The sequence below is a fragment of the Populus trichocarpa genome, chromosome 12, assembly GCF_000002775.5.
Source record: "Populus trichocarpa isolate Nisqually-1 chromosome 12, P.trichocarpa_v4.1, whole genome shotgun sequence".
NCBI lineage: Eukaryota > Viridiplantae > Streptophyta > Magnoliopsida > Malpighiales > Salicaceae > Populus > Populus trichocarpa.
In genome coordinates, this window is record NC_037296.2 from 5,095,847 (window position 1) to 5,112,227 (window position 16,381).

A 16,381-nucleotide genomic window follows, 5' to 3' on the forward strand; every position below is an offset into this window, starting at 1 on the left:
TTTTATAGAGAAAATGTAAGAGTGAGGTTATATTCTGGCCATAATTCCCAAGGTTATGGTAACTAGAATTACTTGTAATGAAGATAAATCAACAGCTGTTTTCGGTGAAAATGGTGAGAGATAGTCAGCATGCCATTAATTTGGTGCCCGATAAAGTTTTCCCCAACAAGGCAACCTATAAAATGGCTTATAAAGAAAAGAAAGAGCTAGAGAAGAAAATGCAAGAAATTTTTAATATATGCTATATAATACCTAACATTAGTCCTTGTGTCATTCTCGTTCTCTTAACACTAAAAAATAATTATTCATGGTGTATGTGTGTTGATAGTAGAGTCATTGATAAGATTATTATCAAATAATGTTTTCCAATTATAATGTTTAAAAATATGTTAGATTGTTTGGTGGAATTTAAAACCTTCTTCAAAATTGATCTACAAAATGGTTATTATTAAATTGGAATTTGACTAGAGGATGAATGGAAAATAACTTACAAAACACATCATGGGTTGTTTGAATGGCTTGTGATGTCTTTTAGATTGTCAAATGCACCTAGCACTTTCATGAGAGTTATGGTCCAAATGTTAAAATCTCTTTTGAAGGTTTATATAGTGGTGTATTTTAATGATATACACGTATATAGCCATTGTTTGAAGGATTATATGCATAATTTATAACATCTTTTTAGATTTTAAGGTAAGAAAAGTTTTATAGGAATCTTAAAAAATATAGTTTTGGTGTGGATAAGGTTGTATTTTTGTGTTATGTCGTTTTATCACATGTAATACTCATGGATGAAGGTAAGGTGCAAGCTATTCTTGATTGGCCAATTCCTTCAAGTATTCATAAGTTTATGGGCTTACAACCTTTTATAAAAGGTTCTTTCATTATTTTAGTATCATTGCAGCCCCTATTACTAATTATCTCAAACAAAGGTTCTTTGTTTAGACATAAGAAGTACAAACCAATTTTAAGTTATTGAAGAAAAAGCTAATTAAAACTCTTATTCTTGCTCTACTCAGTTTTGATAAAGTGCTTGAAGATGATTATTATGCTTCGGGAGTCATCATTCAGGTTGTGCTTAGCTAATATAGGCAACATATAGCCTTTTTTAGTGAGAAATTGAATGAGATAAAACTCAAATATCTCACTTATGATTTGATTTTTATGCTGTAGTCCAAGCCATCAAGTATTGGAACTACTATTTAGCCTACAAAAAGTTTATGATTCACAATGATGATAAAACCTTTAAGTATCTAACTAGCTAATAGACCTTAAACAAGAAGCATGCTCTAATTAACCTTTTTATTAAAGCACGTGGTGAGGATAAATAACAAAATAGTCAATGGCATGATTCATTCGGCTAATCTATTGATGGAGATACAAGCTAACATGGTTGGGTTTTAAGAATTCAAGAATTATTACTTAAATGACCCTTATCCTAGTTCTATTTATCATGATATATCAAGGAGATAAATTATTATCAATTCTGAGTTTTGTTTGAATGATGGGTTCATTTTTAAAAAGGTAAGATTATATGTGCCTCGATGTTCTATAAGGGAGTTATTGCTTAGTAAAACATAATTTAAGACATTTTAGTTTAAAGAAGACCTTGTTATTGCTTAGTGAACAATATAATTTAACACAGTTTAGTTTCAAGAAGACCCTGGAATTACTCTAACATGATTATTTTTTGTCTAGTATGATAAGGAATGTAATTAAGCATGTCTAAAGGTGTGTTTTTTGTCAAAAACTAAAAGGGACAACGAGTAATGCAAATTTGTACCTACCTTCACCTATGTTAAAAGCTCTTAAGAGTGTGTGAGCATGGCCTTTGTTTTTTGTATTTCACTAACTTAAAGAAAGTATGACTCTATTATGGTGGTGGTGGATAGATTTTAAAAATTAGTTCATTTATTCCTTGCAATAAGCCTTTAAATGTGTCACATATGGTTATTATTTATATTTAAAGAGTCTATAAGCTACATGGAGTTCCACTTTCTATAGTTTTAAATTGGGATGCTAAATTTTTAGCTCATTTTTTATGCACCATATAGTAAATGATTGGCGCTAACTTGAGTTTTAACACTTTATTTCATCTTTAAATTGATGGTTAAACTGAAGTTGTTAATTGGAGTCTTAACAACTTGTTAAGAAGCTTAATTGGTAAGAATCCTAGGAATTGGGAGAACATCATACCTTTGACTGAATTTGCCAACAATTCTTCTCTAAATAGAACCGCCAATTCTTTTTGTTTTGAAGTGGTCTATTGTAAAAAACCTCTAATTGTTCTTAATTTGACCCAACTATCAATTTTCAAGAAAGAAAATGCAAGAGCAAGAAATTTTATAAAATTTATACAAGTTTTCCACACTCAAGGTAAAGAGAAAATTAAGTTGTCCAAAAATATAAAGTATCCACTAACCAATATAAAAGATAAGTTGTTTTTAAAGAAATGGATTTGATTTGGGTGGTGTTGACCAAAAAAAGCATCCTCGTGGGTCTTGTTCAATCCATTACCAACTATCAGGAAAGAAATGCAAGGGAAAGAAATATTATAGAATTTATACAAGTTGTCCACACTCAAGTTAAAGAGAATATTTAGTAGTCTAATGCAAAATATAAAGCTTTTACAGACCAACATAAAAGACAACCTATTTTTTAAAAGAAGAGAATTTTGTTTAGGAGGTGTTAACCAAAGAAATGCATCCTCGTGGTCTTACTCAAAGTTAGCTCATCGAAAGATAGGCTTATGCAAGATCTTGGCAAAAATTAATCATATTGCTTATACTATACAGCTATCAGCTCATTTTAACAACTCAAATGCATTCAATGTGAAACACCTTATGCCATATTATTCCAACACACTTGAGGACAAGTCATTCAAAGAGGAAAAGAATTGTGTGTAACTGAAAATGTGTAGTTGGAAATGCTGACTTGTTGATTTCCAGCAAGATCTAGAATAGTGTGTAGCTAGAAATGTAGACTAAATTGAAGATTTAGTTTCTGATTTCAATAGTAATTTACAGCTGGGTTTTGAGCCATAACTTTTAGCTTCTATGTTTAAGTCATGGTTATAGTTTTTTTACTATTGTTGTTAGGTGTTTACAGTGGTAAAAAAAGTTTATAAATTAGGTCTTAGATTGTATTCTTAGTTAATCTTGAATATCATTTTGTAAAATCAATTCTTACAGAAAAATATCTGAAAAGTTTTTGTATTGATTTTTCATTTCCTTTCAATTCCAACATTTTGACCATGACTTTCCTTTAATTTAAACTAAAATCACATCACGGTGTTCATTCATATTATAATGCAAGGTAACTTATAATAGCTGCTAATTTTTATCTGCTAACCAACCATATATAGTGAAATCATAATAATTTGATTAATTGAATTTTCATTTATAATCAATAAAAAAATGATGACTCTTTAACAACCTTTTATTTTGTCTTTTATCTAAATATTTTATATGTATTTGGTAATGCATTGCAAGGTGTTTTTCAAAAATTCTTTTCAATTAAAAATGCATCAAGATTATGTTTTTTCATATAAATTTTTGTTACACAAACAATCAAAATTATTGAAAAATACTTGAAAAATCAATTTAATGTTTTTTCATGAAAAAAGTTTGAAAAGCAAGTCAAACCTAAAAAAACAAAAACCCTCCATGAGAAAAAAAGGGATGGAAAGATTAAGGTGAGCTTTTTTTTTGTTTTTGTTGGCTAAAACATTAATAATAATAATAATAATAAAAAGAACAATCAATCTCCATGACAAAACCCACGACATCAAATTTGCCAAAAATAATTAGATAAAAAAAATAATAATAATTTGCATAGTGATTTTAGCTTCATTTTTTCCTCTTTTTTTTTTGTCTTGGAAACATAGCCGAATGACAACCAAGTTTTTTTTTTTTCATTTTTCATGCTCCTGCAACAATAATAACCCTAGATAAAACTTTTATTTTCTCTTTAGCCTCTCTTCTTTCCAATATTTCTTCTTAAGACCTGTGTCAGAATTCTATAAAGGACACAATCCTGCAAAGCACAAAACTCAAATAAAAAAAAATAACATAGTATAAGAACAACAACAAAAAAAACTGCAAAAGAACTTACAACATTATACCTAAATCCCAACAATTCTCAGGTAATCAAAACTCGTAAAACAATCACAAAGCAATCAAACTAAAATAAAAGCCAATCAAAAAAGAAATAATAGAGAGAAAGTGATCTTTTTTTTTTCTCACACATGCATTTTATATGTAGATTCCTAGGCCACAAAAAGAACATCAAGAGCAGCACCAACCCCTAAGACAAACAATAACATGACATATGCATAGAACTTGCACGGGGAATGAAAAAAAATCTATCAACATCAACAAATAAAATATATAGAAACAAATCAATCATGTTTAGTGTTAAAAAAATCAAACACTCGTCGATTAAGTTGGAAAGAGAGCATGTTTCAATTATGTGGAAAGGAAAAGAAAAGGAAGAGAAGGAAAAAAACAAAAATTGATCTATCTTTGTTGATAAGGAGATTAGGGCCATGTTTGTTTCCCGGACTTTCCAAACTTTCCTGTGTTTGTTTGCCATTAGGAAAGGTGGTCAACGGAAAACACTTTCCGGTCAAAGAAAAACACTTTCTGGTTAACGGAAAACACTTTCCAGTCAAAAGGAAAATTTGACTTGGTTTTCAGGAAAGTGTTTTCCCTTTTGGCTGTGTTTGTTTTCCGGAAAGTGGTTTCCGGGAAACCACTTTCCAAACTTTCATGTGTTTGTTTGCCATTAGGAAAGTTGATCAACGGAAAACACTTTTCAGTCAAAGGAAAATTTGGCTTGGTTTTCAGAAAAGTATTTTCCTGGAAAATTAAAAATTTAGAAATGTCATTATTTGCTGATTATATCAAATTTGATCCTCAAACTTTTGATTGCTATATATATTTTGTTTTGAATATTTATTTTTTAATTTCATCTCTTAAAATTTAATTTTTATATTAACTTTGGTCCTTATTTTTATAATTGTTATTTGCTTTTTCCTTATCATTTTTTTATTGAAATTTTTTATCTATCAAATTTGGTCCTCATTCTTTTGATTGTTACTTATTTTATTTGAAATAATTTATGAAATGTTAATTATTATTATTTTAATTTCTTCATCTTTCAATTTTTTTATTTTTTATTTGATCTCTATTATTTTGATTATTATTTATTTTATCTGATATAATTTATGAAATTATATTTTTTTTCAATTTCATTCTCATTCAACTTTTTAATTTGTAAGATTTGTTCCTCATTATTTTAATAAGCTTGAAAAAAATAAAACATTAATAAGTTATTTTCCAGTTCATTTTTCATAACATAATCAAACACTGGAAAGTATTTTCCAACTTATTTTTTATTATACTACCAAACATCGGAAAATACTTTCCCGGAATTCACTTTCCAAAAAAAAATCACTTTCCAGCAAACAAACGGGGTCTAGAAGAAAAAGGGTTTGTAAGGAAAGGGTTATTTTTTTTATTTTCTTGATTTTTTTATTTTTTTTATTTCTTCTATTTTTTTTCTCATGCATATTCTGAAAATATTAAAAAATATTTAAGTTGTCGGAAAAAAATTTTCTTATAGGTCCATGCTGTCCCTGCCGGCTGCCACTTTAGTTACACACAAGGCACAATTTTTCTCTCAGCTACTCGGTCTCCCACCTTCACATTTCAGTGCTAAAAAACAAGAAAATCACTAATGCACCTTAGCTTCCCTCTCCAATGGCCACTATCCCTCATCACCACCTCCACCAACTTGCCTTTATACCATCTTGCCCCTCCTCCTCCTCCTCCTCCTCCTCCCCTTCTCTCCTCTCGCTCTCCACCAAACACAGGCAAGTACTAGTATTTCTCTTTCTACTGATATACAAGTTTGTTTCTTGTTTATTGGTTATAGTTATTGTTGTTGTTGTTTCAGGTCTTTCAAGATCTTATGCTGCCTATCAATAAAGGAATCAACAAATGATCACCAAATCACCCCACAAGAACCTAGAACCCCTACCAAGAACAACCTCAGGGTAGTGTTGGCAGCCGGGGGAACAGGTGGCCACATAATTCCAGCTGTTGCAATAGCTGATGAGCTCAGAGTATCAAACCCCAACATTGAAATCCTCTTCATAGGAACTCCAAATAGCATGGAAAGCACTTCCATCCCTTCTGCAGGCTACCCTTTCACTTCCATCCCTCCAGTAAAACTTTTCAGGCCTCTCGTTTCCCTTGAAAATCTTACCCTTCCCATCCATTTGATCCATTCAATAATCCATAGCTTTAAGCTACTTAAAGAATTTGATCCCCATGTTGTTATAGGCACAGGGGGTTATGTTTCTTTCCCTACTTGCCTTGCTGCTTTATTACAAAGAACCAAGATTGTTATTCATGAACAGAATTCTGTTCCGGGTATTGCAAATTATGTTCTTTCATATTTTTCTCACTTAGTTTTTTTGTCTTATAATTCAACAATTGAGTGTTTTCCAAAAAAGCATAACTGTGTGGTGACTGGGAATCCTGTGAGGGTGTCATTGAGGCAGTTTGTTTCCAGGGCAGTGGCAAGGCTGGAGTTCTTTCCAATGGCTGGGGAGGAGGCTAAGGTCATTTTAGTGCTTGGAGGGTCTTTGGGGGCTAATGCTATTAACATTGCTTTGCTGAATGTTTATAGTCAAATGTTATTGGAGCATAAGGATTGGTATATTATATGGCAAACTGGTGTGGAGTCTTATAATGAGATGGAGAGCCTTGTTAGAAATCATTCAAACTTGGTTTTGAAGCCGTAAGTTCCAGTCATTCTTTCTATGAATGGGTTGATGGATTTAAATCTCTAAGATGTTGGTTCTCGTTTTTGTGATGATAATGGCTCACTGTGTTTTTCGTTATAGTTTTAAATTTTATAACAAAGGGCATCTTTAGAAATTTTATGTTCTCAAATGCATATTCTTGTGCTTTTGCAAAATCCAGTTGCAATGGGAAGGAACTTATTGTTTATTAGCAGTATGTTGCCTATTCTCAGGTGATAAACCTACCTCCATGACCCAAATGAGCTGGCCTCTGCTTGTTGACTTTGTCTAACAGAAAAAAAAAAATGAAACACGTCCAGTCCTGCTAAATTAAAGAAAGGAATCGCATAAACATAAAGAAAAGATAGATAGGAAATAGATGATGAGATAAATAAGTTGACCCCTGGCATGTTTCCCTGAACAAAATTGATGTCACTACAGCCCTCAAATTAGGAGAATTTGTGAATTAAAGTGCCTCAGCTATACTGAACCCAAAGGAGATTAAATAATGACTACGAGTCTAGTTATTTGAATGCATGCTTAATTTATCAGTCGTTCTTTCCTACTGTAAGTCAATAGGCCCTTTTATCTGTTTCCTCGAAGTTCTATTAGGTGTAAATGTAGTTTATTCGCTTCAATTGGTCAGGAAGTTGTATTAATATGCTATTCTGTTATGATTTTTGTTGATAAATTTATATCATTGCCTTCAAATTTTTCTGGAATCTGAATAAGCTTGTCAAATATGGTTTTGACTATTATTCATCATTGAATCTCAGAGCACTGGTCTCATGTTGTGTTCTCAGTCAATTTATCATGCAGATTTGTGTTCTCTTGAATCTGATGTAGTTATGAAATTATACAGGTTCTTGCATTCAATGGATTTGGCATATGCTGCTGCAGACCTTATTGTTTCTAGAGCAGGTGCAATGACTTGCTCTGAGATCTTGGCCACTGGAAAATCTGCTATTCTGGTAAATAGGGAAATTTTCTTTCCTTTTCTTTTTTGAGAAAACTTTGGTGGAATAAGGCTTTATTCTCTGCTTTAGTGAATAGTGTAATAGTTTGAAACTTTTCAAAATTGCTAGATTACGCAGCTTATCAAGACTGAGAATTAGTAGAGTAGGTTACTTTGCTTAGCTATGGCCTCTATGAAACAAAATGGTTTTTTTCTGTTTTGAATTTACACTGATGAGCATTTGTTTTTCAAACTTTACATATTTGGATATGAGACGAATTAGTAGACATTCAAAAAGGCACTAGCAAATTTTTCCAATCCTTACATTTTCTGTTGCAGTGATACTGATAGAAACCATAAGATGAAAACCATTGTCGGATAATAAACACATTTCATAATTGCATTATTCTGAGAAATATATGCTTAACAACAATGATCTGTCAAACTAGGAGCTATGTTGGAGAAGACATGCAGACATGTGGTATGGTATTCTGTCATAACTTTACAAGAATACCAGCCAGCAAACTGTTTAGAAATTAACAATTTCTAAACTTGTTGAATTAGAAAGGAACTGGATGAATTAACAAACGGTTTAGCAGTCACATGAGAAATGCAGTATGTCCTCTGATTGTAGTCCTTGCCCTCTTTTCAACTAATTCTCTGTTTAATTTATGTTTCTTGTGTGTGATTAAATTAGTTAAATCCACGGCCTTGTAACGGTTTATTCTGTTCATGTCTTCGAGAATCCAAAACCAGAAGCATTATTCTCGTTCAAATTGCATCCAGTTAAATGTACAGATACATGATTTTAAGAAATTAAAATGGATATCTGACATGGTTTTTAACAAATGATCTACAGACCCTAGGTATTTGATATAATTTCATCATGTAATTGAACAAGGTTCATGTTGTATAATAATGAGCAGCAGACAAAGACATGTTAACACAGCAACCTAAAGGTTAGAAAGAAGTGTATGATGAAAATTTAGTACGAAATTATGGACATTTATGATTTGAGGGGTTCAATTTTGTTGTTTATATATGCTGTTCCAGAATGTCTCCACGCGTACACTAATATGCAGCTATGTTGGCATTGCTTTCACCACTTGGTAGCAATGTGCTACCAAATTCTCTATTTATGACTCCTGATTCAATTGTCTGCACTCTGTGGCACCCTGAGTTTAATTTGTATCTCAAGAACTACATATGAGAAGCATTTTCTTCTTTGTAGATACCATCACCAGATGTAGCAGAAGGACATCAGTTCAAAAATGCTTCTCTGATGGCAGATGTAGCAGGAACAAGGGTTATAACTGAAGATGAACTTGATTCTACAACTCTGGGAACTGCAATTGAAGAGATATTAGGTATATTTGATTCGTTGCTCTTAGTGATGATAGTTGTATCAATATATGCGAGTCCATAGTGTTATTTTACCATCCTGCTCTAAAAAGCACTTTGCATAATTTAATAGCAAGAGGCCACTTTTTAGTGTAATCTGAATTTCCCCTTATCTGATGCACTACAGTTTGCATGCTATGAGGGTTTTATTTATGATGTTGTACTGTGCTTTGCAGTATTATAAATTTTGCTATGACAGAATATTCCTTTGTTTTCATGATATAACTTCAACTTAAGGCTTAAACAACTTAGTCCCAGCATTTTCTGATGCAGTCGATACAAATTCATGATACTGCTAATTTTCCTCGATAGCTTCCAAGTTGTTAGTTGTTCAGCCTCGTAATTTTTTATCACTTATAAATATATGAAAGACATTTGTTAGTTAGCTACAACGAATTTCATGTTCTTTTTATGTATGATTTGAGCATAATATATATATTTGAATCAGCCACAACCCAGAATGATAGTAAGGGTAATTGTCTGCTCTTTCCTTGAGATGTTGATAGATAACTTTAAAATATTCTTAAAGAAATGGCCTTGGGGGAGAAATCACTGAGCAACAAGATAATGGAGGCGCATTAAAACTATAATTGCCGGAAAACTACAAAAGTTTTTGGTATCAAGTAAGATCATTCGTTGGTGTGCAATAAACTTCAAACAGTTAACTGATAGATTCTTCCTGACTAGGTCTATTGATACTATGCAATTTCTCTCTGAGTTAGTGATTTCTTGAAATATGCTAACTTCATTGACAATTAAGATGGATGTTACAAAATCATTTTTATGTTTTCTTTTAATATTCTTCGTGCTCTTGGAAGGCAAGATCTCACTTAGCTGCTCTCGAAATTCTCTTGTTGCTGAAGTTGATTTGTTCTTTTGTATTTAATGAGTTTGTCGTGTGGTTGCTAGTACAGACGATGATGCTTTGAGAGCAGAGATGTCAGAAAGGGCCCTGAGAGCTGCAAAGCCTGATGCCTCTGCACAGATTGCACAACATATTCTTTCCTTGGTTGAATCATCAACCAAAAGGAAGTAGGACAAGTTATAGTTGATGAAATGAAAAGAATTTCGGCGTGGTAATTTACCGTTGCTATTAACTCTTTTTTCGGCTGAATTATGATATCTTTCCGGACCTCAGATTCGATACGAGTTGAGCACGCAGGATCATCCAATAATATGTTCGGTGTTTGATGCTTTTATGTTTGTCTAGGAGGATTTTGCAATTTAAGATTGAAATTCTAAGTTAACTAATTTAATCTACTTGTTTAATTCTAAATTTATATTAAAGTGTTACATAAATATTAATATGATTAAATATATTTTCACACTAACAATTGTTGTTCAGCTGAAATAGTAACTAAATAATTAAAACAATTTGAATGTAAAATAAATTTAAAAACTTAGGATAAGAAATTAATATTTATATTTCTAGAATGATTTATTTATTCGAATTTAAATAAAATAAAAATGAAAGGTGATTTTTTTCCAAACAAAAGAAACTTAGATTAATTCATTTTGTAAAAAACCAAATTAATAAAATTTGTTTTGGAAAATGTTTTACATAAAAAGATATTTTTCTAGAAATTGTTTTCATTGTAAATCTACAATACTAAAAAATTAGCAAATACAAACGAACACATCGATGAAATTTTTTGTCAGTAGATTACGGTGAATTTTTTCGACTAAATATGCCCTTGCAGTATCCATTGATAAACACCAACAAAAATATTCCATAATTAATACATGTTGTTATCAATATTCTATATAGATATGATATAAGTAATTGATATATCAAGATTCACCCGAAGGGTTGCGTAAAATGAATTATTGTAAAGGGGTTCAGGGTTTTATTAATTACGCATTATCTAATCCGAGAAAAATTAATGGAGGTGGTATTATATGTCCATGTAAGAGGTGCAAAAATAAAAAATTTCTCGATCCAAATGTTGTAACGATGCATCTTTTACAAAAAAAGATTCATTGAGAGATATATGTATTGGTTTGCACACGGAGAACCATATGTTCCTCACAAGACCATGGTAGAAAGGATAGTGGGGTCAATTTTTAGTTCTAGCAATTGCATGAAGTTGTAAATGACAATAGTAATCCTTATAAGAATATGGTTATAAATTAAATGAGGATGAATCAGGGTTATGTTGGTTAGTGTCTAATCGTAGATGAAGAATTTAATGTAGACGTGACCAAGTTTTTTTATCTTTTGAAAGACTCTGACGAACCATTATGGTGCATAAATCATAGTAAATTATTGGTTGTTGCACAAGTGTTCACTATTAAGTCAGATCATGAGTTGAGTGAGGTTGGTTGTGACATAATTGTCAAGTGGGCAAAAAGCATTTAATTTTAAGAGAATAGACTGAAAGAGAACTTTTATGCTACTAAATCCATAATGAAACCTCTCGGCCTATGATACAAGAACATTGACATATGTCCAAACTTCTGCATATTATACCTTGAAAATACAGAGGTAACCGAGTGCAGAATATGTGAGCATGCTCGTTATATATCTAGAATTGGCAAGGGAAGGACTCTTGTCGCATATAGAAAATTTAGATACTTCTCAATCACACCTACACTGCAAAGGTTATTCATATCACCAAAAACTACTAAGCACATAGCATGGCATCATTTATATAATATGGTGGATAGAGTGATGGTGCACTCTTTCGATGGTGAAGCTTGGAAACATTTTAATAGGGTGCATCCTCAGTCTTCAGTGGAATCGAGAAACATGCATCTTGGGTTATGTACAGACAAATTCATTCCATTCAAGTTATTTGTTGCTCCTTATTCTTGTTGATCGGCAATACTCGCGGTTTATAACTTGGCACCGAGGATATGTATGAGGTCGGAGTTCATGTTTTTATCTATGGTCATACCCGATCCTAATAGTCCGATTCAGAATATAGATGTTTATCTTCATCTGTTGATTGATGAGTTGAAGGAATTATGGTTATCCAAGGCTTTGACATATAATGTTTCGAGAAAACAAAATTTTAGATGAAGGTAGCTTTGATGTGGACTATCAATGATTTTCCTACGTATGGAATGGTTTTTTGTTAGAGCACGCATGTAAAACTAACATATTCATACTGTATGGAAAATAACAAGGCCTTCACGTTAATAAATAGTGGTAAAATATCTTTTTTTTATTGTAATCAGTGGTTCTTGGCAATGGATCACAAGTACAAAAAGAATAGAATTGACTTCTTTGTTGTCAGATTTTAAAGGGATGTTGCACCGCCACTATCATTAGGTGAAGAATTGTACGACGTGGTGTCGAATTATGATTACATTATGATTGGTTTTTAACCCAGTAAATAGAAGTTTTCTGGTTTTGATTTGACCCATAATTAGGTAAAGCGAAGTATTTTCTGGGAGCTTCCTTATTAGAGTACTAATTTTCTTTGACATAACTTTGATGTCATGCACATTGAAAATAGCGTGTTTGAAAATATTTTTAACACGATTATGGATGTGAAAAAGGAAAGTAAAAGACAACATCAAGGCTAGAATAGATATATCTTTGTTGTGTCACTGTAAAAATATGGAGTTGATTTATGATGAGTCAGAAGTCATAAAGCCCAAAACTAGTTTTGTCTTAGACAAAAATGTACAATTATTTGTCTACCAATAGCTTAAGAGTCTGTGTTTTTCAAATGGACATGCTTCGAACATATCAATGAAGAGTCATGACTACCACGTGTTTATACAAACACTTATTCCACTAGCTTACCGGGATTTATTGCTAAAAGGGATATGAAATGTATTCACGGAGATCAATCACTTCTTTAAAGATATATGCTACAACAAGTTGCAAACACAACATATGAAGGGGCTTGAAATGAATATTGTACAGATAGTTTGCTAACTTGAGATGATATTCCCTTTATCATTTTCCGACTCAATTGAGTATCTACCTATACATCTACCGTTTGAGGCAAAAGTTGGAGGCCTAATCCAATATAGATGGATGTATCTAGTCGAGAGGTTATGGATTACACATGCATCGTAATTAAAATTCTATTTTCTTTTTAAAAAAATTCAAAATATTTATTTAATTTCATGCAGGTACTTGTTTAACCTTAAGAGAAAAGTAAAAATCAAGGTGCATGTTGAGGTTTCGATATGCGAGGCTTATATTGTTGAAGAGATTTCAACTTTTATTTCGTACAATTTCGAGCCTCACTTGAGAATAAGAATCAACCGCATTCCAAGGTATGACAATGGTGGGGAAGTGCCTTCAAGTAGGAACTTGTCAATATACTTCCATCCTGGATGAACCATACCAAAAAATATTGTGAGGAGAAGATATTTGACAGAAATAGAATTCGGACAAGTACATAATTATGTGTTATTTAACTCCGATGAACTAAGACCTTTTATTTAATAAGTATAATACTCCACATGTTATTACTTAATTTATCTTTTATATTATCATAACTGATAGATTGTTGAATTTCTTGTAGGCAACATCATTAATTTTTATTGTCCAAAAACTCATAGTTGACTGAATCCTAAATCTTTTAACTACAAGATTAAGAATTTTCCAAGTAATTCAGAACACGTGTAAAGACTGTTTAATTATTTTTATTTCTTGAGATACTTAATACCAACAGATACACTGATGAATTAAAGTTGTCGGTATATTATAGAGATCATTGGAGTTTTTCACCTCTCAATTGCATTGTTCATTGTGTTCAATATAGAGTGTATCACTGGCGGATTAAGTTTGTTAGTATATTCCAAAGAGCTTAGAATTGTTCCCCTCTCAATTGCATTGTTTATTATGTTCAATACAGAGGGTATCCCCAATAGATTAAGTCTTTCGATACATTCCAAAGAGTATTGGAACTTTTTACCTCTAAATTTCACTTTTCATTGTGTTCAATAAAGAGAGTATCACTGACGAATTAAGTCTATTAATATATTCCATAGAACATTGGAACTTTTCACCTCTCTATTGCATTGTTCATTGTGTTCAATAAAGAAGGTATTACCGATGGATTAACTTTGTCAGTATATTCTAAAGAGCATTAGAACTTTTCACCTCTGTTACACTGTTCATGTTGTCCATTACATATGGTATCATCGATGGAAAAATTAAAAATATTAATATTTAATTTTCTGACGGGAAAGTTATCGATAATTATTAGAGTATACATACGGGATCACCGATGGATGGTTGTTGTCGGTATATTCCAGAAAGCATTGGAATTGTTCACGTCTCCATGGCATTGTTCATTGTGTTCAATTCATATGGTATCATTGATGAATTAAGTCCGTCGGTATATTTTAGAGAGCAATGAAACTGTTTAATTTTCAATGTCATTTTTAATTATTATTTGTTACATACGGATTTACTGACAAAATAAAAAATCATTGGTGATATTTGAGGGTTTCTGAAAATACTCGATAAAATTAAAAATTTCAATTAGTTGTTATAGACAGAAACACCAACAGAAAATTAAAAATAATAATATTTAATTTTCAGTCGATAAGTCGTTGGTAAAACATCCCAAATTAAAAGATCAAAAATCCCTAAAATCATATCAGACACATTTCTCTCTTCTTCTCTCTTTTCTCTCTTCCTCTGTGTTTCTCTCTCTTTCTTTCTCTTCTCTCTCTCCTTCTCAACTTCTGAAGTCCTTCTCTTCTCTTCTCTCTTTTTCTTCTCCACGCTTGTCAGGTATGTCTTCTTCTCTTCTCGTTTTTTTACTTTTCTTTGTCAATTAATGTATCTCCTCTATTTTTTTTCTGTAATTTGCTTTTTCTTTCTCTTCTCAACCGAAATCCATAATGAAATTAAGGTAAGAATTTGTTTTGTTGTTTTTTTTTTTTTGCATTTTTTTTTATTTTTATATTCTTAATAATTGTATGGATGTTGTTGTGGAATTGTTTTCACATGAGAACAATATTCTTTAATTTTAGTTGTTTTTTTTATTTTTTTAATTCAATTTCAATTAAATGTATCTAATTAATTTCAATTATTATTTTAGATTTTTTTAAAATTAGGGTTCAATTGGTTAAATATATTGTTTAATTTAGTGATTAATTTTTGTTTTTTTATAATTTGTGGTTTATGGGTTTTGAGTTCTTTTTAATAATATTCTTAAATCTACCATACATGGGAAAACAGGGGCCTTTCTTAGTAAAGGACATGTGATGAACCTGATTTATTTAATTGTCTATTTTTCATTCTTTAAATATCTGATAGAGAAAATTCCGTAGTCTCTCTTTATATAACTGACAAATTTTAATTATGTATTCTTATATCTCTAATTGACAATTTAATCCTCAAATGAAGAACTTTTCTCTAATTTGTCTTTCTGTCTATTTTTAGAAAAATCACATGACTTGCACATGATATATTTTAATACCAGAATTACCCTTTACTATGAATAGGGTAAATAGCATATATCCTTATATTTTGAAGGCTACATCCAATAAGTCTTAATATATATATATATATATATATATATATATATATATATATATATATATATATATATATATATATATATATCAATTATGTCCTTAAAAATTAGTTAAGATATCTAAGAGGGGCTGTTTTATATAAAAATTAAACTTATAAGTCATATGAAATTCACTAAAAAAAATTCAGTTAATTTAAATGACATACCAAATTTCAATTAATTTTTTATTATATAAAACTTGTATTATTTTAAAAACATGAGACAAACATATATTACTAGGATTTAATATTTATTTCCAACATGTTTATTTGTCATGTATTAACTAAACTTATGAAAAACAAAAAAAATCTTATGGATTTATCTCGCATTTTTAATTTATTAAGAGGATAATTTTAAAAATAATTATAAAGTATATTTAACATGCATAGACTTATTAATATGAATATTTGATTATGTTAAAAGGACATATTTGAGATCTAAATGAAAATTAAAAACATATATATACAAGGACTTATTAAAAAACATCATAAGGATAGATGGGTACTTGCCTTATTCAGAGTACGGGGTGCTTTTAACATAAAAATACATTATATGCAAGTCAATTTGACATTTTTATTAGTTTTCATTGGAAAAATAAACAAAGGACGCATTGGAGAAAGATACTAGTTATATGACCCGTGCGATGCCGTGAGTTAATTTTTTTTTACATAAAAAATATCAAAAAAATTAAGATATAAAAATATTAGGTATTTCTGTAAA

General features: G+C 30.8%; 1 protein-coding gene across 2 annotated transcripts; it reads left to right on the top strand.

Annotated features, from left to right (window-relative positions):
- Positions 1-5,649: 5,649 nt before the first annotated feature.
- On the top strand, positions 5,650-10,466 carry LOC7486753 (uncharacterized). Of its 2 annotated transcripts, none has more exons than XM_024582036.2 (5): positions 5,650-5,875; positions 5,959-6,807; positions 7,674-7,782; positions 8,998-9,133; positions 10,077-10,466. In XM_024582036.2, the coding sequence occupies exons 1-5, from the start codon at positions 5,763-5,765 to the stop codon at positions 10,094-10,096; spliced, it is 1,227 nt and encodes a 408-aa protein (XP_024437804.1). In that variant the 5' UTR covers positions 5,650-5,762; the 3' UTR covers positions 10,097-10,466. The 2 variants fall into 2 exon arrangements, with proteins under 2 accessions (XP_024437804.1, XP_002317900.2); XM_002317864.4 differs by having other exon boundaries at positions 10,082-10,466.
- Positions 10,467-16,381: the final 5,915 nt, after the last annotated feature.